Source organism: Mirounga leonina, unplaced genomic scaffold (assembly GCF_011800145.1).
Source record: "Mirounga leonina isolate KUSES-001 unplaced genomic scaffold, KU_Mleo_1.0 Mir_174, whole genome shotgun sequence".
Classification (NCBI taxonomy): Eukaryota; Metazoa; Chordata; class Mammalia; order Carnivora; family Phocidae; genus Mirounga; species Mirounga leonina.
In genome coordinates, this window is record NW_023270451.1 from 73553296 (window position 1) to 73581246 (window position 27951).

The 27951-nt window shown below is 43.3% G+C and overlaps 3 protein-coding genes across 4 annotated transcripts in view; 1 reads left to right on the forward strand and 2 right to left on the reverse strand.

Annotated features, from left to right (window-relative positions):
* LOC118021128 overlaps positions 1-27951 on the forward strand; it is a 106868-nt gene that overhangs the window by 64176 nt on the left and 14741 nt on the right. The gene's annotated exons all lie outside the window — the stretch shown is intronic.
* MTPN (myotrophin) overlaps positions 23679-27951 on the reverse strand; it is a 56231-nt gene continuing 51958 nt past the window's right edge. The window contains exon 4 of the mRNA XM_035021179.1: positions 23679-26853. Within this exon, the coding sequence (XP_034877070.1) occupies positions 26767-26853 (87 nt within the window). The 3' untranslated portion in view covers positions 23679-26766. The remainder of the gene's footprint in view (positions 26854-27951) is intronic.
* On the reverse strand, positions 23687-24419 carry LUZP6 (leucine zipper protein 6). Its single transcript, XM_035021180.1, is given in 2 exon segments — positions 23687-24215; positions 24217-24419. Coding segments are annotated over 2 exon segments (297 nt in total). The 5' UTR covers positions 24379-24419; the 3' UTR covers positions 23687-24080.

The window sequence follows — 27951 nt, forward strand, 5'->3', positions numbered from 1 at the left end:
AGCGAGTGGGACATGGCCTCTGTGTGTCCTTGCAGTGCAGTATTTCCAAGATGAGATGCTGGTGGAATGGTTGGGGGCGTGGGGGTGTAGGAGGTGCACCGAGGTAGCATTATAGAAGGTTGACTCATACCTTTCAAATCTCTTTCAATCCTTTTGATTACATCAAAAGACCTATCAGGCAGTGTAGGTCTTTAACAGCCTTCTTACCCTTGCTAATCTTCCTTTCTCAAGCAGAGAAGGGCACGAGGCTGAGCCCTCGGAAACCAATGGGAACCAGTCAGAACTTGAAATCATTGCTTTGATTGAATTTATTTCCATATTTACTTTTTATTCATCACAAGTGATAGCCGGTTTTCCATAACAAATTCCATAAATTTTTAAGTAAAAAAAAAATGACACCATTTAAGAAAAAAAAATAATAAAAAAATAGTAGAAGTCGTTGTGGTTAAGGCAAAAGTCATGAAGATAGTACATGAATTTTTGAAGTTTGGGGAAAATGCTGCCACAGTGAAATCTCATGTCTGGGTGTGTGGACTACAGATGCACTTAATAATAGAGATTTCTAGGTCAGAAATCTTTGTTGCTAAGCATTTTGAAGACATTACTCCATTGTCTTCTGGCTTCCCAAGTGCTGAGAAGAAGTCAGAAGTCACCTTGACTTTAGACCCTTTATACATGATTTTGTTTTTCTCTCTCTGGAAGCTTCTAGGGTCTTCTGGTAGTCCTCAGAGCTCCGAAGTTCCATGATGATGTATGTTGGCATGGGCCAGTTTTCATCCTGTGTGCTGGACACATGGTGGGCCTTTTCTTATGTGTATTAGCTCTGGGATATCTCCTTTTTTTTTTTTAAATTGAGATATATTTGACATACCACATTGTGTAAGTTTAAGGTGTACAACAGATTGATTTGATACATTTATATTGCAGTATGATTGCCATTGTAATGTTAGTGAACATCTCTGTGATGTCACATAATGATCACTTCTTCCACTGGGAACAATTAAGATCTAATCTCATAGCAAAATCAATGATTATAATACAGTTGTGTTGTCTATAATCACTGTACTGTGTAAGGTCTCCAGGACTTAATTATTTATTAGTTGCTGGTTTGTACCCTTGAACATCGCTCCCATTCTCCCACCCCTCAGTCCCTGGGAACCACCATTTTACTCTGCTTTTACAATTGGTTTGTTTGGTTTTTTGTTTTTTAAAGATTCCACATATAAGTGATACCATGCAGTATTTGTCTTTCTCTAACTTACCTCACTTAGCATAATGTCCTCAAGGCTCATCCATGTTGTCCCACATGGCAGCATTTCCTTCTCTCAAGGCTGAGTAGTGTTCCATTGTGTATATGTACCACCTCTTCTTTAGCCAATCGTCCGTTGACAGACACATAGGTGGTTTCCATATCTTGGCTGCTGTGAGTAGCGCTGTGGTGGGCATGGGAGCCCATATGTCTCTTGGTCCCCTGTTTTCATCTCCTTTGGAGATAGACCCAGCAGCAGGATTGCTGGACAGTATGGTAGGTCTAGTTTTGATTTTAGAGGAGATTCCATGCTTTTCTCCATAGTGGCTGGATCAGTTTTCAATCCCACCAATAGTGTGCAAGGACTTGGGGAACTCTTCCTGAGCATAATAATAATTTTGTTATTTTCTCTTATGTTATTATTATTTTATCATTATTTTTGCTTTACAGTTTTATTATTTTCTGTTTTCTCTCTCATCTATAGAGCTTTTATTAGTTCAGGCGCTAGCTGTTCTCTTCAGGTGCCTCTCTATTCCTCCTCTTTGTCTTCATTTCTGTTTCCTGAGTGATTTCTGATTCCCTCAACTCTTTTTTTTCCTCAACTCTTAACGCATGTATTTATTGAGCTTTTTATTTCTAGATCTCAGACATTTATTTACAAAGAACTTTTCTGGTTCTCTGAAAGTTTTATTTTTAAAGCATACTCTTCTTATTTTCTAGATGCTGTTATCTCCTTTTTATCTTAGGATACACATTATTTTTTTGTTTTGTTTTGTTTTGCATTGTTTTCTTCTCTCTGTATAGTCTTTGTTTCCTCTAAGTTGAAAAACAGAATTTTTTTTCCTGTTCGTGTTCTGTCTTTCATCCTAAATGCTTGTCCTCTAATAGTTGGGGGATCCCTGGTTTGTCACTTCATGATGACAAGGAATTAAAAAGTGATGAGAATAGAGAATACCCAAAAGAATTGAGGAGAGGGACTCAGATACTTGCGCTGTCAGTATTCACAGCAGCATTACTCATAGTGGCCCAAAAGGTGGAAACGACCTCAGTGTCTGTCAGCAGAAGCGTGGATAAACAAAATGACATCTAAACATACAAGGGAATATTATCCAGCTTTAAAAGGAGTGAAATTCTGATAACATGCTACCATGTGATTGAATCTTGAAAGTATTATACTAAGTGACATGAGCCAAACACAAAAGAACTAATATTGCATGATTCCACTTACCTGAAATATCTAGAGTAGGGCCAATTCATGGAGACAGAAAGTTGAATGGAGGTTACCAGGGGCTGGAGGGAGGTGGACTGGGAGTTATTGCTTAATGGGTACAGAGTTTCTGTTTGGGGTGATGAAAAGTTGTGGAACTAGATGGTGGTGGTGCTTGCACAACATGGTGAATGTACTTAATGCCACTGAACTGTGAAATTAAAAATGGTCGAGATGGCATGTTTTATGAGACATGAATTTTACCACAATAGGGAAAAAAGTGATTGGCAGCCTTGAGCCCATTGGTAGGGCTTATGGACTGTGAGTGTCCCTGTAAGGAGTCTGGCTGGGCCAGATCCTGGGGGACCCTGGATTTCAGAATCCTGAGATCCCGCAGTGAAGTCTCTCTGAAGGTCTTACCTGAAGCATACAAACCTGGCTGCCAGTTTGACAGTAAGTCAGGGAAGAAGGTTGGGAGGGGAGATTGTCGCTATTCAGGATAAGTTCCCACTGAGTCTGCTCTTTTTATTAGGATGGTTAAAAACTTCAGCCACCTGGATGCTCAGTGGGTTGGGCCTATGACTCTTGATCTTGGCTCAGGTCTTTTTTTTTTTTTTTTAAATTTTTTATTTATTTGAGAGAGAGAGAGAGAAACAGCATGAGAGGGGATAGGGTCAGAGGGAGAAGCAGACTCCCCGCTGAGCAGGGAGCCCGATGTGGGACTCGATCCCAGGACTCCGGGATCATGACCTGAGCCGAAGACAGTCGCTTAACCAACTGAGCCACCCAGGCGCCCCTTAAAGATTTTATTTATTTATTTGAGAGAGAGAGACAGAGAGAGAGCATGAGAAGGGGGAGGGTCGGGAGGGTCAGAGGGAGAAGAGCAGGGAGCCCGATGCGGGACTCTTGGCTCAGGTCTTGACCTCAGGGTCGTGGATTTGAGTCTCGTGTTGGGCTCTGTGCTAGGTGTGGAGCCTACTTAACACAAAACAAAACAAAACAAAACAAAACAACAAGATTCAGCCATGCCTGGTGTGTGCTGGACCAGAGACCCCTGCCTCACTCTCCAGCAAATGCACAGAGGGGCTGTCACTGGGTTGTGCTGAGGGAAGGCACCCTGAGGTCTAAGTGCTTCCTACACTCATTTCCAGCCAGTCTTCCTATTTTCAGACCTTTCACCATCCTTGCTTCCAGAGCTTCCTGGTTCCTAAAATGGCCAAATCTTTTGGGAGTCCTGAAGGGAAAAAATAGGCTGCCTCTCAGTTTTCTTCACTGCAGCTTAGGAATTAGATTTTGTGGATTTATATCTTTTTTTTTTTTAATCTGTTGTTTTAATGAGACTTAATTTCTTTAACCCATGGCTTATTTATGAGCACATTAATTTAAAACAAATTTCAAGTATCTTCTTTTTTTTTTTTTTTTAAGATTTTATTTATTTATTTGTTGGCGGTGGGGGAGCAGCAGACAGAGGGAGAAGCAGGCTCCCCGCTGAACTCAGAGTCGGATCTGGGGCTGGATCTCACGACGCTGAGATCATGACCTGAGCCAAAATCAAGAGTCAGATGCTTAACTGGCTGAGCCACCCATGTGCCCCAGAGCCCTAGATATTTTAGAGAACTTTTTTTTTTAACTGAAGTATAATTAACATACAGTATTATATTATTTTCACATGTACAGTATAATGATTGAACAATTATATACATTTCTCAGTGCTCATCACATTAAGTGTACTCTTGATCCCCTTTGTCTATTGTGATCTACTAGATATTCAACTTTCGTTGTGTTGCTTGTGTAATTGACTCTTTGAAGTAGGCAAGATGGGATTATTATCCCCATATTATCGGCAGGTAAGCAGGGGCCCAGGGGATTGTAAAGACTTGCCTGAAGTCCCGCAGTAAGGCTAGAGCAGAATTAAGGAATGGGGGGCGCCTGGGTGGCTCAGTTGGTTAAGCGACTGCCTTCCACTCGGGTCATGATCCTGGAGTCCCAGGATCGAGTCCCGCATCGGGCTCGCTGCTCAGTGGGGAGTCTGCTTCTCCCTCTGACCCTCCCCCCTCTCATGCTCTCTCTCTCTCTCAGATAAATAAATAAAATCTTAAAAAAAAAAAAGAATTAAGGAATGGGAAGGGAAGTGGAGCCCGCTGGTTTAGAGCATGGACTCCAGTCCGGATGCTTGGCTTGTGTCTAAGCCTCTTCTTTAATAGCCATCTGCAAACTTGTACTAGCTCCTACCTACTAGGGTTGTTGTTGGGAGCTTTACATACATGGCACATGGTAAACACCCGATGACAGCTGATCACTATTATTATTATTATTATTTCTATTTTTATTTTTTATCCAGGATTCACAGTGCATCTTGTAGAGAGGAGTCAACTATGTTAAAGAGTACATCTTTAGAAACCTTTGTAGCTACACCTCGACCCAGCAATTTATATTTTTTTCTGGCCACTGTGCATAGGAGAGCTTATGGCCAGAAAAATCACAATCTAAGTATAGAAAAGCTTTCTGGATGTAATCCACAGGAGGCATCGAAGTCAATTCAGCAAACTCTTTCTGGTGAGCCTACTATGTGTTAGCACTCCATTCTTTTTTTTTTTTTTTTTTAAGATTTTATTTATTTATTTGAGAGAGAGAATGAGAGAGAGCACATGAGAGGGGGGAGGGTCAGAGGGAGAAGCAGACTCCCTGCCAAGCAGGGAGCCCGATGCGGGACTCGATCCCGGGACTCCAGGATCATGACCTGAGCCGAAGGCAGTCGCTTAACCAACTGAGCCACCCAGGCGCCCCAACTCCATTCTTATCTAAGAGTTATTTTCTATCTTCTGGGCTTACTGATGTCTTAAACAAGGTAGGTACTCAGAAAAAAAAAAAAAAAGCCTTTGCAAAATGAATGAGAACAAAAATGCTTAGAACCACAAAGCTGAAAGATGGCCGGGAGAGTGGGAGGGGGGTGAGGGGTTGGCCATCCACTTTATTGTGGATAGTCCTAAATAAAAGGAATTATCTGGGTTGTGCAGGCTGTCAGGTGCTAATCCCTACAATAATCAGCCTCGGGGCTCTCAGAGCCACAGAATCAACTAGCTGGGAGGGTGAGCAGCCAGTGGTCGTCGTCCACTGGGCTGTTTGTGTGGAAACAGAGTCCTCTCTTTCTCTTTTGTGGACACACACAGCTGACAGTCTTAAAATAAAGGTTCATGATCGGTCTCTGAGCTGGAAGTAGGCCAGCCCCCATCTCTCTTATTGCAGATTCCATGCTCCACATCTGCCTCCATGAAACCGGCTTTTAAAAATCTGTCTTTCACTTTGAATCTTCCTGTCTCCTGCTCTCTGTCACTTCTGGGAGGGTGGTGGGGAAATTGTGCAGTTATCTGCGTTGTCTCCCCAACCCTTCCCCCCACAAAAAAGAGAAGACGCTCGAGGGTCTATTCTCTACTCCCACCACATTGCGAGGGGTGTGATTTGAAGGGACATTTAAAAAAAACTTTTTATTTTGAAGTAATTTTAGAGTAAAGTTGTAAAAACAGCACAGAGCATTTCAGTGTACCCTTCACCCAGCTGCCGTAATGTTAACATTTTATATCACCATTGCACAATGATCAAAACCAAGAAATTAACGTTGATACAATAATAGTAACTAAACTGGAGACTTTATTCAGATTTAATCCATTTCCCCATTCATGTCCTTTTTCTGTCACAGGATTCAATCCCAGATCCCATGTTGCATTTAATTGTCATGTCTCTTAATATCCTTCAACCTATGACAGTTCGTTCGTCTGTCTTTCATGACTTTGACACTTTTGAAGAGTACTTACAAGTGGATTCATGGATGATTTGGGTTTGTCTAATGTATTTTCATGATTAGATTGTGGTTCTCAAGGTTCTCAAGTGCTATGAATTGTTCTCCCTTCCAAATTCATATGCTGAAACCCTAAACCCCAATGTACTTGGAGATAGGGCCTTTAAAGAGGTAGTTTAAATGAGGTCCTAGGTGTGGGGTCCTGATCTGATATCAGGGGTACAGGATATCAGTAGTTCTTATTACTGGTGCTTTTTCCTCTGTCATTCAGTTAAGGTATGTCTGAAGGGATTAAATGTAAAGTTACTGTGTTTCCTTTTACAATTAATATGTATCTTGGGAAAGGTGCTTTTAGATCATAATATATAAATACTCCACTTTTCCTCAAACTCTCGACCACTAATTTTAGCAGCCATTGGTGGATTGTTTTTCCCACAGGAATTGTTATTGTGGAGTTCTAATGGCGATTTTATATTCCTTCTTTCCTTCTACGCTTATTAAATTTTATTTTTGTAAGGACGAGCTATGCCTTATTGCTAAGTGTACTTATTTGTTCAATTATTTTTAAATGTCAGAATAGACTCATGCATGTTTACTTTATTCTATGGATTGCAGTTAAATATTATTTTTTTTTATTGCTCAACTTCTTCCAGCTTTGGTCATTGGGAACTCTTTGGTTGGCTTCTATGCTCCTTCAGGAAGCCCTCATCCTTTGTGAGTACTTCCTTACTTTCTGGCATCACAAGATGCCCCAGGATCACCTAGTGTTTTTCTTGCCCAGACCTGGAATCAACTACTTCTTCAAGGAGCCCTGTTTCCTTTTGTTGGAGAATGGTATTTAGAAACCAAGATCTGGGTGGTGGGTGTGCTTGTTACTACTGGGGTGCCAATAATAAAGGGACATTCTTCCTTCCATCGTTTTCTCTGCTCCCATTTGCCATAGTGCCTGGAGTTTTGAGACTTCTAGAAAACTGCATGATTGAAAATAAGTCATCCTGCTACACTTCAGCTACCTTAGAGAGAGACAGTTGAGTCTGGAAGGTTGTTCGGTGCTCAGTTAAAATGCAAACATTTCTGGATTGTAAGATGATTTGATGATGTAACATGAGCCTTCATCAAAGCAGGCTCCTTGTGAAGGAGGCCCAGGACTAGCCCATGGCTGAGGACAGCCAGGATACCTCTGACAGGGAGGGAAATTGAAGAGACGGTGGGTGTTCACCTACAGCTGTTACAGCTCACTCCAACACATCCCCGAGGCCAGATTTATCCTGCATTTCACATTTTTACATTTCCTAGACAGGGAGTGGGACTCCCTCACTCTGTTTTAGGAATGTACACAGTATTTTGAGTATTTGGGGTCACAAAGTTGCTGAGAACTGGCAAAAATACCTACGGAATAAGTTCAATAACTCATTTCAAGCCACCATAAGCCTAGATACCCACTTTCTAAATGTGTTCCCTCGCAAAATTCTGTCCCTTATTTGCCCTCCTCATATAATTCTGATTCTTTAATTGATCTTGTCTCCTTTCTTCACTCAAAAGTGCATTTGATCAATCATAAGCTTTTCTGATAATCTACACTTCCTTTGTTCTTAGTGTTAGCATGGTATAGTTTTCTCCATCCATTTATTTTTAATCTATGTGGGTCTTTATAGTTAAAGTGGATTTCATGAAGACAACATATAGTTGGATCTTGTTTTTTGATCTACTCGGACAATCTCTGCCCTTTAATCAATGCATTTGGACTACTGACATTCAAAGTGATCACTGATATATCTGGGTTAATATCTAACATATTCATTACGGTTTTCTGTTCTTTGTTACTATTTTTGTGTTCCACTCTTTTCTGCTTTGTGTAGTTTTAAATGAGCATTTTATATGACCCCAGTTTCTCTCCTTTCTTAGCATATCAGTTATACTTTCTCTTTTTGAACTTTTTAGTGGTTGCCCTAGAGTTTATAATATACATTTACAACTAATCCAAATCCACTTTCAAATAGCACTATGCCAATTCATGGGTAGTATGAGCAACTTATAATAACAAAATAACCCTAATTGTTTCCTCCTATCATTGCTATCATACATAAGCATACACAAATAAATACAAGATATATACATAAGTATAAAAAGACACACGCATATAAGATATACATAACTTACATACATAAGTATACCTAATTGAATTTATTGTTGCTATTATTATGAACAAACTTATCTGTTGGATCAATTAAGAATAAAACAGTGCAAGTTATTATTTTGCCTTCACTTATTCCTTCTTTAATGCTCTTTTTCTTATGTAGATCCAAGTTTCTGACCTATATTATTTTCCTTCTTCCTAAAGAATTTCTTTCAACATTTCTTGCAAGGCAGATCTACTGGCAACAAATTCCCTCATTTTTTTTTTTTAAGATTTTATTTATTTCTTTGAGAGAGAGAGAGAATGAGCAGTGGGGAGGGGCAGAGGGAGAGGGAGAGAGAAGCAGACTCCCTGCTGAGCAGGATACCTGACACGGGGCTTGATCCCAAGACCCAGAGATTATGACCTGAGCCAAGGGCAGACGCTTAATCCACTGAACCACCCAGGCGCCCCAACAAATTCCCTCAATTTTTGTTTGTTTGAGAGAGTCTATTTCTCCTTCAGTTTTGAAGGATAATTTCTTAGGGTACAGAATTCTAGTTTGGTCTTTTTTTTTTTCTCTCTCTCAATATTTTAAATATCTCACTTCACTCTCTTCTTGCTTGCATCGTTTCTGAGAAGAAATCAGATGTTATTCTTATCTTTGTTCCTTTGTAGGTAAGGTGTTTCTTTTCCTCTAGCCTTTTTCCAAAATTTTTCTTTATGGTTCATTTCCTGTAATTTAAAAATGATATGCCCAGCTGTACTTTTTTGGTGGCATTTATCCCATGTGATCTCTGAGTTTCCTGGATCTGCGGCTTGGTATTTAATATTAATTTGGGAAAATAGTCATTGTTTCAAATATTTCTTCTCTTCCTCTTTTTCTTCTTCTGATATCCATATTATGCATATATAATACCTTTTGCAGTTGTTCCGTAGACTTGGGTATTCTGCTTCCCCCCCCGGCCCCCCCATCTTTGTTCTCCTTTTTATGGTCTTTGAGGATTATACTGATATATCCTCTAGATCAGAGATTCTTTCCTCAGCCACATCCAATCTGCTAATGAACCCATCAAAGCCATTCTTCATTTCTGTTACAGTGTTTTTTAAGCTAGCATTTTTTTTTCCGTTCTTAGGATATTCATCTCTCTATTTACATTGCCCATTGATTCCTGCATGCTGTCTACTTTATCCCTTAGAGCCCTTAGCATATATTTTTAAAAAGATTTATTTATTAGAGAGCACGTGCCTGTGTGTGAGTGGGGCGGGGCGCAGAGGTAGAAAGAGAGAGAGAGAAGTAGACTCTCTGCTGAGCATGAAGCCTGACTTGGGGCTCAATCCTACAACCCTGAGATCATGACCTGAGCTGAAATTAAGAGTCGGATGCTTAACCGACTGAGCCACCCAGGTGCCCCTAGAGCCCTTAGCATATTAGTCATAGTTGTTTAAATTCTCAACTGATAATTCCAACATCCCTGTCTGGTTCTGGTTCTGATGTTGGCTCTCTTTAAATTGTGTTTTTACCTTTTGGTGTGCCTTGTAATTTTCTCTTGATAGCTGGACATAATGTATCAGGTAAGAGGGACTGCTGTAAATAGGTCTTTGGTAATGTGTTGGTGAGGTGTGGGGAGGGGTGTGTTGTATAGTTTCAGGCTTTTAGTGAGTCTGCCTCGCCACTGTGAGCTTCACAGGTGTTTCTTAGTTTTTTCTCTTCCCTTAGGTGGGACGAGATGGCTAGAGCCAGCTGGAGTTGGGTATTTCTCTACCCCAGGTCAATTAGGCTCTGAAATTCCCCACCAGCTTAGCCTCTGGTTAACTGGTTTCAGCTGAGGGCAGGCCTTGTTGAGAACAGCATGCTCTGGTGTACTGAAAAATGGTTCCTCCCCCCTACCCTTGTTGGAAGCTCAAGGGAGTTTTTCCTCACTTACTTACTGTGGGAATCTGGTCGAGCTCCTAGAAGTAAACCTCCCAGTATTTGGGGGGGTTTCCCATGATTGGATTCCGCCTGGAGTTTTTAACTCTCAGATTTGTCCACACTGAGCCCCCAGCAGTTTGTCCATTACCGTTCAGGGTTTCCTGCCCCACACGGGTTCCCACGGAGGTTCCTGCTCTGGTAAGTCATGACTCTCTGTGTCCGTCTGTCTTCTCCAGGCTCGGCGGCAGTGGTTTGCCCCGTGTCCTCATGTCTCTAACCAATCCAAGAAGAATTGTTGGTTTTTTAGTCTGTTCAGCTTTTTCCTTGTTGCCGGGACAGAGTGGGGACTCCCAAGCTCCTTTCACGTGGAACTGGAAACTGAACGCCCCCTTCTTTCTTTGGCTTCTAACTACCTTCCGAGTTTGGACCCTACCCCTTCCACCCCCCAACCACTATGACTCTCCTCCCCATCCAGGCCTTTTAAACATCCAGCGGATGACCAGGGGCTTTGTATTTTGAGGGACAACATCTAGGCCACGGGAATAACTATCAGAGGTTAATTCAAATGTTTTGGGAAATGTGGGTAGAAGAGGTGAGGTGAGGGGTGGAAAGGGGCAACGACAGGCGGCGTCAGAACAACAGTAACCTTCCTCTGGGCTCGGCCCCGGCCAGAGTCACCCTCTGGCCCCTGCAGGCTCTCTGGGTCTGGCGTTTTGGGGATCTGAATGACTGACCTGCTGAGCTGACGGCTTCTCCACTGCCAAGCCTTGGGCTCTTTGAAAAGCCTGGAGCACGGCTCTGTGACCTGCAGACTTAGGACAGCATTAGTCTGTCTCTGTTGGAAGGAGTTGGCACCTTGGATTATCAGGTATCTCTGTAAATAGAAGACAGGAGCACTAGGCATTTGTGGCAAATCACGTCTGGGAAAACTCTCGGGATTCTCAGCATTGACAACATCCTGGGGAAAGGAGACCAGCCAGCGATCATTTATTTATGCTTTCAAAGGGCTCTGGAAACATAGGTAACAATGGGCTGGGAGAAGAAGCCCTGTCATGTATTAATAAATAGTAAGCCTGATAATTGGGAGGAAGGCTGCCCTCCCTGATGGGTCATGGGGACTAATAAGGCTTCCTGGGGCTCCAGGCTGGGGCTCTTTTAATGACCTATTAGTGAGGTTACCAGAGAGAGAAAGAATGGCATTTCCTTCCCTCTCCAGCCACTTTTGTCTGAAGAACTTCAAGGTATTTCATTAGTGAGTCCTTTAAAAGAAGGCAGATGCTGTTCTACCTGGGATGGACCCGGAATAGATCTACCTGAGGCTTGATCTTTAAAATGGATTAAGTAAAAAAAATTCTTGAAAGTCTATGAAATGTCAGACACTGGGCTAGGCACCGGGGACACAAAAAGCAAAACAGCGGTCCCTGGCTTGTAGCTTACGGCCTGCCCAATATCCCAGGTCAAGGATAAAGCATGTGCCAAGGTGACTAGATCAGTTAATCTACCAGTCCTTCTAGAGTATTTGTGTGCTCAGGGGAGATTCAAAAGAAAATAAGTCCTCGCCCATTTCTCAAGGGGCTATGGACTGGTAGGGAAGGCAGAAATAAACACACTTGGTGGAGGGAAAGGATATTTTAGTGACAACAGGGGTAGCAAGACTTTGAAGATGGGAGTGGTCGGCCTAGGTTGTAGTTCAGAGAAGTCAGGAAGAAATGGTGGGAGGTACATTTTTAAAGGGAGGATGGGCTGGGCAGGTGCAGGCCTCAGGAGCCCGGCCAAAGAACAGAACTAGAAATAATGAGGGAACAGGAAGCCATGAAGGGAAGGTTTTTAGAAGGGAAGGAGGGTTGTGTTCGTTTCCCAGGGCTAACAGAGTACCACACACTAGATCCCTTAATGGACATATATTGTCTCAGGGGTCTGGAGATAGAGGTCAGAAATCAAGGTATCTGTGGGGCCACGAGCTCTCTGAGACTCTCGGTAGAACCCTCCTTGCCTCTTCTGAGCTTCAGGTGGTGGCCATCTGTCCTTGGCGCTCTGTGGCTTGCTGCTGTGTCACTCCAATCTCTGTCCTCACAGTCTCTAGGGACACCAGCTGTATTACATCAAGGGCCCATTTTTACTCCAGTATGACCTCATCTGAACTAATTGCATCTGCAATCCTATTTCCAAAGAAAGTCACAATCCGAGGTACTGGGGGTTAGGACTTCAAGATCTCTTTTTTGGGACCTGATTCAACTCGTAACGGGGCAGTAGTGTGAATGGAGGGTCCAGCTTGGCCACGGAGGGTTTTTTAATAGAAGAAATGACAGTAGGAGAGGATGAAACCGTGTGTAATCCAGCCAGTTTGGGTTTCAAATCTCCATGATTAAAAGAATGATGTGGCATATGTTCAGTTAATTGATTATAATACACTTTATATTTGGAAGGAAAGAAATGTTTTCTTTGTGGATGTGGGTGGGCAGTGAAGCTGGTGAGTTTAGTTTTGGATGCAGAAGGTAGTTGGAGAGAAGGACCCAGAGTTCGAATGAGGTTTCAGGACAGGTGTGGATTTGGCAGTCATTCCCCTGGGGCTGGGTGGTGGGGCTCCTGGTGCCCTGGACTTAACTGCCTGTACCCCTGACCTGGCTTTTGTTCTTGTTTTGATGCTGAGCATCTGTGTTTGAAACTCTTCTGGTTGTGTGCAACTCCTTTGGTAACAAATGAACCCCAGGTGCCTTGTGTTGATGGTGTGGTGGGCTTTTTGGAATGATTCCTCAAATAGGAGATAAATGTGGCTTAGGAGTCAGGATGCAGAAGGACTATATCAGGTTGGGCTAAAACTCTTCCACGGTATTCTTGTTCATGCCTCCATACTCCTGGAAGCCTCACTGTTGGGACTGGAAACAGGATGTTTTCAGATCTCCTAAAACCCGGCACAACTGCTTTCTCAGAATATTGTCTTTAAACACGTTGAATCATTTCATGACCCTTTTGTATTGCAAAATTGGTGTTGTATCTGTGCTCTCCATGCTTTTCTTCTTGCCTGATCACCCATCGATGTTTTTGACTCCATTGGTCATTGGTTTAAATCTGGCTCACCTTGCTGCTGCGTTAGTTGGGGGAGGCTTCGGTGGTCTTAGCTGACTCTTACTAGACTGATTAAGCATTGGGGGAGGAAGCAGAGTGAGCAATGAGGACCTTTTAATTCAATTTTCGTTGGACGGATTTACTTATGGATACAAGGGACTAGGCGATTGGTGTTAGAAGTGTTTCTGGATCCTGGGAAACAATTTCAGCTCAGCCAAATGTGAGCACAAGAAACCTGGACAAGTTCATGTAGAGTACAAGTTTATCTGAAGGCTCAGGACTGCGGTCTTTCATTGAGTGCAGGTGAGAACATAACACAATGCGAAAGAAGGAAGTGCTACTCTGCAGTGGTCAGGGTGAGTTCAACCTCATGCAGCCCATCAACCTATATTTGGAGGCTGCTTCCCCACCTTCCCCTTTGACATAATTAGCCCATAGGCTTATGAAAGCATCTATTTCTTCTTAGCAAAGAGAGGACAACTTCAAAGAGAGGGACGCCAAAAGTAGAGATGCAAGTTTTGGCAGAAAAGATTGTCAAGTTGATTCATGACATGACACAACTCTAACATAATTCTTTCTTAACATATGTCAGGAAGCACAAGGCAATCTTTAACCCAAATAAATAATGGTGGCAAGAGAAAAAAAAAAATAGATCCTTTCCCTTTGTTCAACACTCCATAATTTAGCAAGCATATTAAATCATGTATGTGACATTCAGGAGTGAGTATCTCAAGAAGTGGGATTTACTCAAATGAAAGTTCTGGGCTAGAGGTATTAGATTTAATCAGGAAGATGCCCTTTAAAGACTTACCCTTTGCATATTCTGAAATGAGCGAGTTTAAACATTTAAAAGATAATCCACCAGGTCACACAACCAAAACATTTGTGTTGGGTCTGGTTATCCTCAGAGAAGGATTCCTGTATTTCCCTCTGCACCATGAAACCACAGTGATACCTCTGAGCGAACGGTTCATTTGCTTGGGGCAACTGGGTGCCTGATGTCCAGGTTTCAATTGGGGTTTTTATTATTATCATTATGAAAAGAATTGCTAATAACGACACGAAACAAGATTTAAATTCCTAGCTACTGAATGGAGATGATCTATAGGATTATGTAATGGCATACTCAGGAAAAAAAGAGGGAGTAAGAAAAAGATGAAAAGCAAATCTCCAGTGCTTCTCTGCTTAGTGTGAGGAGTAGATATTAGAAACCCATCCTCCTTGGGGTGATAAGGCCTAGGGACCATGTTCCTATTTTGGGGGAAGCATTATTAGCTCCCTACAGAGAAAGCTGGGCTTCTGTCTCCTGTGTGGTCCCATTAGGATGATTTAGAGCGCTCTGGGGAGGGGGGGGGAGTTGCTGCTGGCTCTAGTTTAGTGAATGTTTCTAGTGCAGAGATGGCATTGGAGCATCGCTCCCCCGTCCCTGCATGGTCATTAGCGGGGACCAGGCGAGTCCCCTGGAGCGCCTGCTCAGCACCTACTCTGATCTCCATGGTGCTGGTCCCCACCTCCGCCCCCATGTCTTAGCCTGCCTCAGAATCACACAAGACCATAGAGTGAAAAGTGGAAAAAGTCTAACCACGTGGAGCTTTGCTGACCTGAAGCTAAAACACTTCATTCAAATGCACCAACACCGGGAGGGGCACAGACCTGAGCAAGACACAGGTGCTTGCCCCCCAGGAGCAAGGAGGCCCCCTCCCATCTCCGCGCGCCCCCCCCCAATGGGCTCTCAGCCAGTTTGCTTTTTTTTTTTTTTTAAAGATTTTATTTATTTGACAGAGAAAGACACAGCGAGCGAGGGAACACAAACGGGGAGTGGGAGAGGGAGAAGCAGACTGCCTGCTGAGCAGGGAGCCCAATGCAGGACTCGATTCCGGGACTCCAGGATCATGACCTGAGCCGAAGGCAGTCGCTTAACCAACTGAGCCACCCAGGCGCCCAGCCAGTTTGCTTCTTTCCTTCCAGCACACATCAGGACATGTCATGATTATATTAGGGGTAGACCTTGTGTTCTTGTTACTGTTGTTTTGTTTTTCTACCCTCCCCCCCCAGCCCCTGGCTGTAAGCCGTAGCTGGGCAGGAGTCCTGTCTGTAGTGTTCACGGCTGTGTCTGCAGGGCCCACAATGGTGCCGGGCACCTTTAGGCTGGAAATACGTGTTGACGGAATGAATGAGCTCACAGTTTGGAGAACTATCCTTACTACCTCCCTTCCTAAAATGCATTCTGAGCTGAAATGGCCCCACTTCTGTAGTGGACGTTTTTTGTCTCCTTTGTTCGTTATGTCCCACGTGACCTTGTCCCTCCTGCTCCTGACCTGCAGCTTTCTCCTCCCTTCTTGTGTCTGCATCAGAGGCATTTTTTAGCTTCTAGAGTTCTCAGAGGCAGTGCATGGAGGCTGGCATGGATCTCAAGAGGGCTGCTTTGACAGGATTCCCCAGGTCTGGGTTGAGAGCGTGCTTGCAAGAAGTGAAAGTCTGAAGTGTGAGAGGCTCCTGCCCCGGGTGCAGGCGTCAGCCCCCCCCTCTGCCCTCCCCCTCCCCCCTCTCTGGCCGGCAATGAGGGCCCTCCTGGCTTTCAGCTGGGGCAGCAAGCCAGCGCTGGCTCACCCTGCAGTTTGCGTGGGAATCTCCGGTGAGGGTCTTAGGCCTTGTGGCTCCCCTTTGTTCTGAGCTGCCCTGTTTTTCCAGCTCCCCCCCGCCCCCGCACATGGCTCGAACCACAGCTTGTTTTTTTGCCTTACAGCCCCTGATTTGGCAGAAGTATCTGGCTCCTACCATAAATCCCCCCGCTAGCCTTTGACTCCTCCCGGAGGCAAAAAGAAACCCCTGCAGGGCTGTGAGCGATTCCTTTTCTGTCTAGGAAGACAAAAAGGGGGTAAGGGTTCTGTAGAAACAGGGGAGTTTATTATTTACAGCACCTAACCTTTCCTAACCAGAAAGGCCAAGATTTTTGCCTTTTAATCTATTCTCCTTCCTTTCAAGAGGTTGAAAGAAAAGGCAATCCTGGGTCCTTAATGGTATTTGGTATTTCCTGCATGTGGTAGGTGTATGATCACTTTCCCTTTGATATTCAGACCTATTTTCTCATCCCCAGGTGAGATGCCCTTCAGCTAGGCTGTCCTGGCCGGTATCTGTTCTGCATAAAAAAAAACACAAACCCCTCAAAAAAACAGCACCCAGAACCTAGTGGCTTAAAACCACCACTGTTCGTAGTTTTGCAGTTTGGACTGGGTTTAGCTGGTGGTGTTTTGCTGGTCTCACCTGGTGTCACTCATATGCCTGGAAGTGGGCAGCCCAAGATGGCCTCAGTCACATGTGTGGCGGTTAGCTGGAGCTGTAGGGTGGGATACATCTGTTCTCCACGTGGCCTCTCCTGAAGAGTAATCTTTCTCATGCTGAGAACTCTATGAGGAGGTACCTGTTTAAGCTTCTGTTGTTTCACATTTGTCCCATTCGGCCCCAGCAAGTCACATGGCCAAGCTCAAGAGTCCGTGTGTAGAGGGGTTACACTAGGGCACCCATGCTGGGAGGCGTGAGTCACTGGGGATGCTTAACTGTAACAGTCTCCCCACAGCTGTAAAGAGGTGCATTACTTATGGGCTTGACTTTTCAGTTGCCTCAACGAACGCATTACATTCTCTCATGACTCTGTTAATCACGCTCTAACTAGGTCCTGGCCAAACCTGGAGGGTGTTTCTCAATCTAGCTCGTCTAAACCTCTATAACAGGAGTTGGCAGACATTTTCAGCGAAGGACCATAGAGTAAATATTTTAGGCTTTGTCAGCCGTATACGCTCTACAACTGCTTGTTCTGCCAACGGAGTGTGGAAGCAGCCATATATGTAAGTGAGTAGGTACGGCTGCGTTCCAATAAAACTTTATTTACAAAAACAGGTGGTGGGCCAGGTTTGGCCTATGGACTGTAGGTTGCTGATTCTTGTTCTGTATCCTAATCTTTTAGACTGCCAAAAAAGTGTATGTTACACTCAAATATTGCTGCTTCTCAAACTTGAAAATTAAATGTCGTCTTTGTAGAATTTGATTTCACCATGAAAAGTCATTGATCAGTTGTCATTGATCAGAAAAGTCATATGCATGTTACATAATATTTTCTACCTGATTGTTTAAAATCCTAAATCCATAAAATGTTTTCTAAGTGTCTTTTTAAGAACTTGGTAAAAGCTGTGTTAATAGACTAAAATATCATGAGTTGGTTCAGTGAAAGTTGGAGAGGCAAAATAATAAGGTATAGAGAGCAAACGTCAGTCAGGCTGCCTGAGTTGAAGCCCCGGTTCTAACAGTCACTGGCTGTGTGACCATAGTCAAGTTACTTAACTTCTCTGAGCTTTAGTTTTCTCATCTGAAAATAGGGATGATGATAGTCCTACTTTGTAGGGTTATTATGAAGATTAAACATAGCAGTCCACAAAAATACCTAGAATGATGCCCAGATCATAGTAAATGCTCAGTTAAAATGGTAAAACATCAAAATATCCTGAAATCCTAACTCCCTTAAATAGTAATTTTTTGATAAGCATAGGTATAGGACAGTTTCCAGGTTCATAGTGTTGTGGTATGCTTAAAAGAACTTGTTAGACCTAAAACTCAGTAAGTCCCTGGATACAAAAATCAGTTGTATTTCTATACACTTGTTAACAACTCTCCAAAGAGAAAATTAAAACAAATCCATTTACAATAGTATCCAAAGGAATGTGATACTTAACCAAGGAGGTGACAGAGTTGTCTACTGAAAATTATAAAAAATTGACAGAAGAACTAACACAAATGGAAGGACCTCTCATGTTCATGGATTAGAAGAGTTGATACTGGTAAAACGGGGACCATGCTTCCCAAAGCAGTACATAGACTCAATGCAATCCTTAACAAAATCCCAATGATCTTTTTGTAGAAATAGGAAAACACTGCCAAAATTGACCTGGAGCCACCAAAGACCCTGGACAGCCAAACAGTTTTGAGTAAGAAAAAGCGGGAGGTATCACACTCCCTGATTTTAAGAGAGATTGCAAAGCTATAGCAATCAGCAATACGGTATTGGCATAGTATTATATAGACCAATGGAGCAGAATAGAGAGCCAGTGTATTAAACCCTCACATCCACAGTCAGTCAATATTTGACAAAGGAGCCAAGAATACTCAATGGGAAAAAGTCTCTTTGTTAAAGGGTATGGGGAAAATTGGATATCCACAGGAAAAATAATGAAATTGGACCCTTATTGAAAAATCAATTCAAAATGGATTAAAGACTTAAATGTAAATCCTGAAACAATAAAACTCATAGACAAAAACAGGGAAAAGCTTCCGAAATTGGGCTGGACAATGATTTCATGTCCAGCAGAGGCAACATAAGCAAAAATGAAGTGGGATTACATCAAACTAAAAAGCTTCTGCACAGCAAAGGAAGTTGTCAACAAAATGAAAAGGCAACATATGGAATGGGAGAAAATATGTGCAGACCATTTATCTGATAAGGAGTTATTATAACGAACTCCTATAACTCAGTAGCAATCAAACCAAGTAACTCAATTTAAAAAATGAGACCTTTTCTTTCCAAAAGACCTTGCTTTCCAAGAAGACCTACAAATGGCCAACAGGAATATGAAACTGTGTTCCATATCACTAATCCTCAGGGAAATGCAAATCTGAACCACAATGAATTATTGCCTCCTATATGTTAGGTTGGCTATTATCAAAAAAACAATGGACAGGTGTTGGCAAGGAAGTGGAAAAAAGGGAGCTTTTGTTGTCCAAATTGTTGGTGGGCATGTAAATTCGTGTGGCTACTATGGAAAACAATGTGGAGGTTTCTCAAAATACTAAAACTAGAATTAACATCTAATCAAGCCGTAGAGAGCAAGATGGAGTCCCTCATGTCAAGCAGTGATTCATGTCAAGCAGTGACGTAAGCAGCCAAGGGCGTAGCAGCCAAGACTAGTTATCACCAAAACCTGCACAGGCTGATGACACTCAGAGCTGGTAAAAGCATCCAAGCCAAGAGAGCCTAGAAGAACCGAGAGCTGGTAATCATGAGAACCAGAAGAGGCCTGAGAAGGCCCAAGGCTGATTAAACTCCTTTGAGAAGGATGACTTTTGCAGCAGATAGAACATATTGTCAAACTCTCGACGTGGACTCTTCCACGATTGACCGCACTGAAAAGGCAGCTGCACGTTAAGGCTCTGCCCAACAGGTCTTGACCATGATAAAGATCCTCCACTGCTTAGACAGAATTAGCAGTCAGGGCTGAGCGTTGACCTGGACTGGACCGAGTCCCCATCTCAGCTGCCTGCTCACGGACGGACTTTGAGTTTGCTGTGTTAACTTCTTAGGCCTCCCTGTATCTTCTTTGTTGTTGACTTTGTATGGTACTTTGTGTGACAGGTATGAAGCCAAGTTATAGGTCATTGAGTTTGGAATCCTGAACCTGTTTGACAATTATAGTTAACCTTGCTTTATGATTGAATAAAGCTGACATTGTGGAAAGACACCACTGATGTACGCCTTTATGGTGTGCTTGAGACAATGGCAATCCTATTTCTGGGTGTATATCCAAAGGAGTTGAAGTCTAGATCTTAAAGAGATCTGATCTGCATTCCCATGTTCCCTGCAGCGTTATTCACAGGAGCCGAGATAGGAAACATCCTAAATGTCGATACACAAATGGATAAAGAACCTGTGGTTATAGACCTACGAGGTCCTATTCAGCCTTGGAAAAGGAAATTGTGCCATTTGCAACATCAATAGACCTTGAGAGCATCATGCTAAGTGAACTAAGCCAGACAAAGGTCAAATACTGCATGGTCCCACTTATATGTGGAATCTAAAATAGACTGCCATAAGTAGAGAGCAGAAGAATGGCAGGTGCCCAGGGCCAGGGGGAGGGGACAATGATTCGGTCATGTGAAGTACGTTCTGGAGACCTACTGTTGAGAAAGACCGCACGAGCGCCACCCAGTCTCCTCCGCGGATCAGGGCAGTGTTCTGTGGTTGGTTTTGGATATCTGGGGGGAAAACACCTTTTATTTTCACTTACTTTGAAGGAGCTTGGGCACTCAGATCAGAACTAAATTTTACCGTTCGGGAGCTATTGACTGTGAGCAAGTTCTTTAACATTTCTTAGTCTCCCTTTTTGAAAACAATGATTGTGAAGATTGGATAAGGTCATGTGGTTAAAAAGTCCTCTGCACAATGCCTAGCTCCTAACTTGCATGCAGTAAATGTTAATTAAAAAATTTAGTGGTAAAAGTAGCACAGATCTGGGGCGCCTGGGTGGCCCAGTCGGTTAAGTGTCTGCTTTCGGCTCAGGTCATGGTCCCAGGACTCCTGGGATCAAGGCCTGCATTGGGCTCCCTGCTCTGCGGGAAGCCTTCTCCCTCTCCCACTCCCCCTGCTTGTGTTCCTTCTCTAGGTGTCTCTCTCTGCCAAATAAATAAATAAAATCTTAAAAAAAAAGGTAGCATAGATCTGAGTACTTGCAAGCCTATTGAAAGTATTCAGATCTGACTAGCAAATCCCATGCAGTGGCCACAGAGAGACTTGGTAGCCAGCCACGGGGGATGTGCACGAACACGCGGAACAGTATTAGAGGCCAGGCAGGGACCTACAGATAATGTAATACATTGTCAGATTTGTTACTAAAAGCTTAGGAAAGTATCGCTGCTTTAAAAAAAAAAGATTCTAGTTATCTAGTATCATCCTCAAAACCAGCACCCAGGGATCAGGAATTGTCTATGCGTTATTTTCCTTTGTGTAATAAGATGCCGTGACTGTGGATGTTGCCAGACGTGTGACCCATCATTCTATCCAAACTGTAAATAAGACTGTCCTTGCTGCGGCAGCTGCTGAATGCATAGAAGTTGCTAGGGTGGCCAGACAGTCCTTTGTCTGGCTATTGACAGCTGTGCTTTGGTATCTGCCACGGTGGCTCAGTGACCTGCACTTGACCCCATGGTCAGCATTCCTCAGTGCATCGTTGTGGTTGTGACTGTGATGTTTGTCTTTACTTCACTGATTGGGGTTTGTGGTCCCACTAGTACTTAAAGCGCTACGGGGCCAACATTTGGGTACAGTGACACTTAGGTGTAGCCCCACGGTCCTAACAGCGATTCTTTAGTCACGATTTACTGAAAACAAAGCTTATCTCCTATTTGACTGTATAATGATTTGACGTGAGTAGTTCAGAACGAATACAGTGTATGTCTACCAAGTGGCAGGTGCTATAAAAGCTGCTGATAAATTTTATTCTCAATCAGTTAATTATTATTTCAATGAAATAGCCTTGAAGAAAAATGTCCTATGGCTGATGAGTGATGATGGGGCTAGTATTTGGGCAGGGTAGTTGACCCTACACAGACCATGGTTAGGTGACAGGCAGGTGGCTGTTTCCGATCTAGTGGTGCCCGCACCACAGAGAAGGATCCATATTCACAGCAGTAACGACAGCACAGGGCACTGGGGTTGAGAAAGCAGAACTGGCCTCCGAGGGTGGCTGTCTCCTGCTGTAGGATTGCGGGGCAGAAACCAGCGGGGACCCGGCTAAGTGACTGGAGCAATCGCAGTGAGATCTGCAATGTGCCAAGCACAAGACAAGGAGACCCATGACCTCTCTTCCCAAATTCCTTGCATGCCTCCTCACCCCTCTGGGGGATTCAAGGAAAGGATGTGGGGAGGGCTCAAGCAATTCGCCCATGGGGACTCTAACCCTGGGCTCCTGTGGAAATACTACCCACGGCAGTTGACAGGACGTCCTGCGGGGGAAAAAACCCTAATAACAAAGGGTCCTTCTCATCAGCGTTTTATCTTTGGAGCCGTTGTGACGTCTTACCTTCACTTCTTTTGCCCAGAGTGTAACTTTGAGGCTCATCTTAAGATTTTCTTGGGCGTCCATTTTTGCTGTGTCTGCCTTGTTAAAGGCTTCCATTTACTTCATCTCTAGGAAGCCACCCTCGATGACTTCCCATTTACAGGTTTTTAGACTCTTTGTCTTTATGGTCGCTCACAGTGGTCCCCTCAGGTGTGCATCAGAATGCCCCGGAGCGTTTGTTACGACATGGACTGATGGGCTCAGCCCATGCTTGGATTCGGTTGGCCCGGAATGGGCACCTCAATCAAGTCCCCAGGTGGCGGTGATGTGGCTAGGCCAGGGACATTTTGAGAATCCCTGGTCTCATAGAAGGAAAAAAAAAATGCAGTAACAATCTGATCTACTGTGTTGCGTCAGGGTCCTGTGATAGCTGGTGTCTCATCGCAAAAGATTTTCACAGTAACTCTAAGTGCTTTTTGTCCAGATGTGTGCCTTCCGTTGACTAATAACTGGTTTGTTCAATGATTATAGAAGATGCTCTGTTCCCTTTAACATGTATTTAACTAGATTTAAACACTTAGATGGACCGCACTTCTTTTTTTTAAGATATTAGAGTGTGTGCAAGCAGAGGCAGGGGGCAGAGGGAGAGAATCTCAAGCCGACTACCCACTGAGTGCAGAGCTGGATGCGGGCTCCATCCCAGGACCCTGAGATCATGACCTGAGCTGAAATCAAGAGTCAGACACTTAAGCAGCTGAGCCACCCAGGAACCCCTGATAAGACCCCAATTCTTAAAATGGAAGTTTCATTGATCAAAAAATCTCCTGTGAAGACTCACATCCACCCCTACATGCTACCCCATGCTTAAACCTTGGTTGGCAACATGAAGGTCCTGAAAGATAGCTTTTGCTCTCTTTTACTGCGCATCTGCACATATTATTCATAGGCCATTTCAAAAGAAAAATACACAGTTGTCTTAGGTTGTTGACAAGATTACAACAGAATCAAGCTGAATATAATCTGGTTCAGATTTTGAGGTTCAAAGTGATTTAATGTTCAATCAGAACATTTGTTCTGAAAACTACACTCTAAAAGAGCGCTCATGGTCAAGTACGTTGGGCAAACGTGAACCTCGGGATGTGCAGCAGCCTCAGTTGACATAGGAAAGATCTGAGCGGCTGCCCATGATTCTGACCCGGATGCTCCAGGATACGCTGGCTAGCCCTTGCTTTTAGGAAGCCAGGATTACTGAACGTTCGTAAGTGAACCAGTCTGTATCAGGAGACCGACACAAAAGCAAAACTTCCAGATGAGGAGTAGTACAGTTTATTTCAGTTAAATCTTTCCTGTCTTATTTCCTTTCCACCTATTTTTTCCTAGAATTGGGTTACGAAGGGAAATTTGGATGAACCCAAAGCTGGAGTCCACCAGAGGCTAGGTCAAGCTGTGAGAAAAGGGTTTGGAAAGGAAGGCCGCAGGAGCTGAGGGAGGAAAAGCTGCCGACACGTTCCTTGTAGCACAATTCAAGTTTATTCCATTTGTTCTTGCAACACAAAACTGAAACACGGTATTATTTAGCATTCGGATGTACATGAACTAGGATCATATGAGAAACCCAATTGTGTCAAAAGTATTACATGATGGAAAAAATGAACTCAAATATATCAAAATGCACAAAGCACTAGTCTTCCTCCATTACTGCTTAGAAAGATATGATTGTTTCTCCATTTACAAAATAGAATCAGGATGATTTAAATTCTTAAAATTTTGCATGCAAAACACTGCAATTGCTTATATAGGAGGGCACTCTCACCAGCTTCTTCTATACACAATCGAGTACACAATATTGCATGGAAGTAAAGAGCAGCTCCGTTGAGGTTTTAGGAAAAAAAAGTCGGTACATCTAGATTTAAGATCCATTATCGGGGGGGAAAGAAATCAATGAGTAAAGGGCCTTACTTGCAGCTTGCTCACACTGTACCCACCTACCTCTCCTTTGTGCCCCGCTGGGTGTAGGTGAGCTATGCCGAGAAGAACCACTTGGGTATTCTTGGGTGCTGTGTTTGAACTCTAAGTATACAGATGCCAGTCTGAAGCTGCAAGGGGGCGGCATTTGTTAGGATACTAACGTAAACAGGTAAACCGCCTGTTTTTACTTGAAAGAGTGCATACAAAATGACTGACTTGATACAAAAACTACAGAACATGCAAGATTTTTTCTGAGATGTTAAATATTCAGTGGAGAACAAAACTTACTTAACCCTTCACTAATGCATGTAGTACCAAAAAGCAGACATGTTTTTAGCTTCCTTTACTCAAAAAATGAACATTAAGTGTTGTGAATTTCTCTGCCAAGTGGTTCGGAAATACATTATAAATAACCTAGTTAAAAAAAAACAGAAATTGTAAACCATCTCGGCCAGTCTATTCTATGTTTACGTTATTTTCTCAAGCAATCGCCCCGTAATTCTGGGGCTTACAAAATGGCTGAGAAAGAGGGAAGGCGAAGTAGCCTCTACTGCAATACAAGGAACAGCGGGATGAACTGTACAAAGAATCACGTGGCTTCTCCACCAGGTGACTGTGGAAAGCAGACCAAGTTCAGGAATGATAGGACAGTGCACTCTCTGCAATAGCCAACTGCAACACAACAGTTTGAAAGGAAAGGTAAAAATCCAAGCCAAGAGGTGAAAACGAAAATATAGAAACACCTTGTTGCTACCAACATACAGACTGATAAAGTGCCCTCCGTCTTCAATGAGGATAGCTCTGTTTCCATTCAGTGATGTAATAAAGTACTGTTTACTGACTTCTAATCCAACTCTAATCTGCACTAAGACAGCAGAATTATTAGCCAAATATATCAAAGTATTTAAACCACCATTTTGTTTGTGATTGTTTTCTTGGATGCAGGAAAATTACAGGGTTAGGCTAGTTGTAAGCAAAAAGCCACAGGATTAAAAAAAAAAAAGATTCATGGGGAAAAATACACACACACACACACTCGCGCACGCACACACACGCATAAACCCACACCATAACAAACCGATCAGTAAGATTTGTTATTAGTTGGCTACTTTTGATACTAGTTTAACCCTGTTTTAGAATGCTACATTGCCTTAAAAAATCATAATTCTTTGTTATCCACAATCTGAATACAAGCCCCTAACCCAACCCCCCTTTAAAAATTTGAGGTACATTCAATTATTGCATGATTTGCCTAAGGAAAAACCCTAATATTTTTAGCAAGCTTTTATGGATGGCAAGTCAAAGGAGTATTTTAAATGTGAAATAGCAAATTTAAGGGTGTATGTTTTAATTCATTGTACTGCTCATGAAATAAACATCTGAACATGTGTCTAAATATTTCCTGCAGGTCAGAACACCCCTTGTAGGGCACCGTATTTTAAGACAGAATACATTTCGAAGGGGTCACACTTAATGTGATGCATGGTTTAGTAAAGAAACAAAAATAGGTTATGCAGATGGGTTGGCATATGTTCAACAGAAGCCTATCGACAAGTTGGGGAAACCTGGTAACGAGCAAACTTTTGAAGGGACAGGGCTCAATTTGTCCAGACCGTAAATCTCACCCCAGTGATAGCTTTGGTGCGGTAAGTAATCAGCATCCAAGGTGGGTCTGAGAGAGGATTTCCAAAGAATGTTCCTTGATTCTCCAAACATAACCGAGGCCAATCCATTCAAAGAGCAAATGAAGAAAATCCATAGGTACTAAGACAACTGTTCTCTAGAGGATACTAACAGGCTATGGCTATGATTCTATGTTTAAATCCCCTTTTACTACTAGCAGGAGTCTGAAAGTGTTTCAATGTTATATAAACGTCTGAATCTAGAGGAGAAAAAAATACGCACACTGGAATGATTTCTCCTGTAGGCTTCCAAAATTTAAGGTTTTATAAATAAAACTAGTCAGTTTTATCTAAAGATACATGAAATCCATGTGAAAGGGGAGAGGAAATCCAAAGTTGAGTCATCCAGCAATTTAGGAGTGTGCCCCCTCACCTTAACTGAGCTCTCACGTAAAGCTGAAAGTCGCTGAGGGAAGATTTGGTCGCCGACCACGGGCAGCGCTCTTAACTATGCCAGGAGGCCCCCAGGAGAGTGCGTCTTAAGGCAGAAGGCTAGAGCTGATTGCTTATCTCAGCACCCAGAGTTAGGTCCCAGCAGCCGCCGCTGCTCACAGTTACGGCTACCACCCTCGGAGAGCTGGCCTCGGTAGGATCAGGCCCTCGACATGATCTCATGAATAAACTAGCTAGGGAGCTGAAAGGGTCAAATGGTACTGCTATGGTTTGTCTTTGCTCTCCCTTGGGCATAAGCTGTGTATTTTGTTGGAAATGGAAAAGAGGCAGACTTGATCAGGAGTCCCAGTAAAAGCCTGATCACAGTTTTTTCCTCTCTTCCCAAACAGGTTTTTTTTCTGGTGGTCTGACTGGTTATGAATTTCTCTCTCCCCTCACCCCTGTTAAAGTATTTAGCTGAAGAAGCTGGCAGCTAGAGAGTGACAGACAGACAGGCAGCAGTGTGAGGCCACGGGAGAGCCCTTCTTCCAGAGCTGGCAGCCCATCCGTCCATCACTGAAGAAGGGCTTTGATTGCCTGGTTGTCAGTGGCTTCCAAGGCAGTTAGTCCATCTGGACCTTTCACGGTCTTATCAGCACCCTGAAAAGAGAGGAAATAGCCATTAATACTGAAGGAGTCCGCCATCACGTGCAGAGGCGTCTAATGTGTGTGTCGAGAATCAAGACTAATGGGCTCCCTTCAACTGAAAAGAAACCCCAAACATCTGGCAAGGTTGTAGACGAAGTCGTAAAAATGCCAGACTGTTTTTCAGGCACTAGAAACTGTAAGCTACAAACGCAACTTGCCAATAATATAGGCAAGGACTGCCTTTCATTTATACTATCATGCATTCAATTAAGCTTTAGAAAAGATTATCCCTATGTGTAATATGAAATGGGGAAAATCACTTTTGCTAAAGAAGAAAGTATTACTGTGACCGTTACTTCTTTGCAACACCTGTGGAGAGTGCATAAATACTACAATCGTATTTCTACAGTTCAGAGCTTACAAACCGCTTACTTGAGACAAGTTAAGGCTGTGTAATACTGGTCACTGTACATACAAAAACTGAGCAGTAAATGCTTGCCATGGGGGCTGTGAAAGGAGGTTCCCTTCTGTACGCGAAAGAGAGCCTCTCCGGCCTACTCCAAAGCTTTACCTGGACAGTGTGATTCTGGAAGATTTTACTTGCAATGTGGCGTTTCAGTTTTGCGAACGTGTACATACAGCTTTGTGTCTATCTGTTGTCTTTGTCTTTACTAGAACGAAGCTCCGGGGGAACATCTCTGTATTACTTACTACTGCATTCCCAGTCCCTAGGAAGTGCCTAGCGTCTGGGAGCTGAATGTGCTCCCACCTGAGGGTTCTCTTTGCCTAGTTCCAGCCCCAACCGGTGTTTAGCCATCCAACAGCCTCTAGTGTCCTGCCCTCCTCCCCTGGCCACATCTCCACTGTTCTCAGGCCTACAGAATTCTCTAAACTTGATATAAATAGTCCTTTAAAGACCAACTCTAGTCAAGCTCACCAGTCTCTTCTCCCATTAACCTCTCTCTGCTCTAATCCTACGGAACTTCTCATCACGCTCACATCCCATGTGCCATGTCTTTATACCCACTGGGTTCTAGACAGAATGTTCGCCTTACTCCTTTGCTCCGGCAGACTCATTCAATCATTCAGCAAGTGTTTAGTGAATGTGTA